The 3,236-nt window shown below is 26.5% G+C and overlaps 1 protein-coding gene across 1 annotated transcript; it reads right to left on the reverse strand.

Annotated features, from left to right (window-relative positions):
• Positions 1-324: 324 nt before the first annotated feature.
• LOC145828648 (fatty acid hydroxylase domain-containing protein 2-like) lies at positions 325-2,796 on the reverse strand. The gene is made up of 6 exons (XM_082936403.1): positions 2,640-2,796; positions 2,116-2,237; positions 1,613-1,815; positions 1,427-1,532; positions 1,047-1,213; positions 325-481 (listed from the first exon to the last, which is right to left on the reverse strand). Exons 1-6 carry the CDS (start codon positions 2,794-2,796, stop codon positions 325-327), a joined length of 912 nt encoding a protein of 303 aa, XP_082792529.1.
• Between the last annotated feature and the right edge of the window lie 440 nt (positions 2,797-3,236).

Consider the following 3,236-nt stretch of genomic DNA (forward strand, 5'->3'; position numbering starts at 1 on the left):
CCCTCTACAATTTAAAGCAACAAAATTTTTAGTGATACCGATAAAAATTAAAACAGATCTAAAAGCACCATTTATAATACTTTATATATAGTATTAATATATGATCCTTAGTTTTTAAATTAAAACAAGATTAAAATAAGTTTTTAAATGATAATTTTATTGAAATTGAAGTTGAAGAAAAATATAACACTTTTGCTTAAACTGATCTAATATAGTTTAAGAATTTTTTTTTTAAAGTCGAACTTATATTAAAAAAAAAAATAAATAAATCTAACAAGTTTTGTATGTTATCTCTTTATTCTTAGTATTTAACTTAGTAAAACACTAGTTTTCTTTTTTGTTTGCACTTGGAAACTGTTGACAAACAGGCGTGAAACTCCAGTAAACAATGTTTCTTTTCGCTTGAATGGACTTTTGAAAGTTTTTGTCTGTCTTGTGAAAGCTGTCCAGCATTCCATTCGTTCCAAAGCACTCTGTGAATCTGAAAGTATAAAGAGCATATTAGTTTAAATAAAACTTTATAACAATGGCCTACCAGAATTCGTTTGTATATACCGTTCCCACAGGAGTGATTAGAGGTAAAACAACACAAAATTAATTAGTTAAAATAATCATTTTTCTACTTTTTCTTGAGTTTCATACTTGCATCTAGTCTTTGAAAATAAAAGAACTAAATAAAATTAAATTTTAATCTTTTGAGTTTATTAAAACATAACTTATGATTTACAGACGAAAATTCCCAAGTTTTATTTAAAATAAACAATATAATACGAACTATTTTGAAAAAGAATAGTTTTACATGAATTTAAAAAGCTTTAATTTGAATTAATTGATTTGTAATAGTTTTAAAACAATTTAACTATATGTATACTTTTTAATTTAGTGTTCCGCAAATATATGGACAAAAACAACTTGAAGCGAACAAGATAACAGGAGTCTTCTAAGTATTTGTTTTTAAGAGTTATATAACACAAAATAGTAGCTGAATTAAACTATATCTAAGTATTTAGAAATTTAAATGAGTCTAAACTATTATTATTTTTTACTTGAGATGATGATAATCATGAAATTGAGGTGAAGATTGACCAGGAAAGTGGTAGTTGCAGTGGTGGAGGACTGTCTCAAACTGGGCCAAGGCGAACCAGTACCACATTGTTGATATGTGTGCTCCTAACAAAATTGGCGGCAGTATAACTGGAATAGCGTTGCTTATCTGTAATTTTATTGTTTATTTCATCTTTTTTGAAGAACAAGGAAAATAAATATATAGTATAAACTAACTGTATAATGTATAAAATTGTTTTTAATAACGAAAAGTTAGCATAGAATTAACAGCACTTTTATTGCAGTTTTAATTTATCGTGTTAGTAATTGTTTAGTGCAAAGGTGAAATTTTGTTGTATCAATTGTTAGATTGGTAACAAACCACGTGTTCAAATGGGTGGGCGTAAGATGCGGCCATGCTGATTGGTGCGATCCACTCATGGTGTTTTTTGTGTACGTACTTGTAAACCGACGGGTGATGCAAACCTCTTTTGAAATAAGAAATTAAAAAAAAACTATTTTTCCATAATCTATAAAACTTTTCAAGCTTGTTCAGCTTCAGACTTACCTGTGTGAGTAGTAGAAAATAAACTCAGACATGTACACAAAGATGTAGAACTGAATCCAAACTTTCCAGGCCTCAGGCAAGGGGGCTTTGTGCGAAACTTTCATTTTGACCATGTATGGATACAGAAGGTACATCATAACGTATGTAATACACTCATTTGTGAACGCAACTTTAAACGTAGCCCAAAACTTTTCTCGATTCACCTATGATTTTACGGGTAAATTAGTACTTTATTTGTCTTTTTATTTCTTTCAACTTAGTATTTCTATTTATAAATTATAAAACATTTCAGAACCAGGCGTTTGTATACTGAATTAAGGTTTACAAAAATTCAGATTTACTCTATCTTGTAAAAAGATTTTATTTGATACATTTTATAACAAAACATAAGAAACTAATTAAAATGAGAAAAAAAAGAAAATATTTAAATGATTATCATAAAATCTAGTTTGAAATAAAACCATGAGAAATTAAACACAACTTTTATTTGAATTTAAACCTACTGGAACGTTTTTATCTTTTTGAATTTTGTACTTATGTAGAGATTTCGGAAACCCATAATAGTCCAAAAACAGAAAAAAAGCGCAAGTGCCCCAAAATGAGACAAACAATACGATTGAAGAACCTAAAATAAAAATAGTTGCAATTAACGTATACCAGATATTAAAATAATCATTCAAAAATTGATTTACTATTAAGGGTTAAAAAAAGTAAAGCACCTTTGTTAAATTTTATTTTCAGTTTAAATAAAACACCAAGTACTTAATAAACATAAAATACGGACAGTTTTAAATTTAATTTCATTATTTTTTTTTAAATTGGGTTACAAATTTTTTTGACAATACTCTATACTTTAAACTAAATCTTTTAAGTTAAAAGTTTATAAGTTGTTTAAATTTTAAAATAAATTTCTCGAGAAATTGAAAAAAAAAAAAATTTATATAGATATCTTTAACAGATAAAAAAGTTTTTAAGATTTTTCTTTGTTTTGGTGAAATGTACATAAAAATACCGAAGCTTTATATACCAGCAACAAACACTAGCTTCTCATCATTGTTGAAAACAGACATAAGTCCTTCCCATTTTGTTTCTAGATAACCATTGATGTTCGAGCTTAACTGAATACCAGGTAGAATGTACCAATCAGCGATGTAGATGAGAGTTGGCAGATAAATCAGTAACATTATTAACCTCGTGTAAGAAATAGTTTTGTGAAAATAGTTAGAATAATATTATAACACACTTAAGTTAATTTTTTTTAATAAACTAATTCACATAAACTATGACTACTAAATTTCCTAAAATATAATAAATAAATAAAAACGAAAAAGTATTACAGAAAAAATAACTTACAAATAAATTTATAATAACTTTTCTCAACTATATTTTACCATTAAAATTGTTTTTAAATTTGTTTTTCTGAATGCGTATTAAATTAAATTGAAAGCTTCTTTATGCAAAACAACATGTGCTTGAACATATTTTTTTCACACCAATCTATTGAACAAAATGCGTGCAATAAAATTGTTTACTGTTTCTTATTTTACGTAACTTTTCGTTTTGAAAACTGTCTATTGAATCCGCACCTAAAATCTGCAGTATCAAGAGAAATATTCTGAAAAAT

Source organism: Thalia democratica, chromosome 2, assembly GCF_965202585.1.
Source record: "Thalia democratica chromosome 2, ktThaDemo2.hap1.1, whole genome shotgun sequence".
In the NCBI taxonomy this organism is placed as follows: domain Eukaryota; kingdom Metazoa; phylum Chordata; class Thaliacea; order Salpida; family Salpidae; genus Thalia; species Thalia democratica.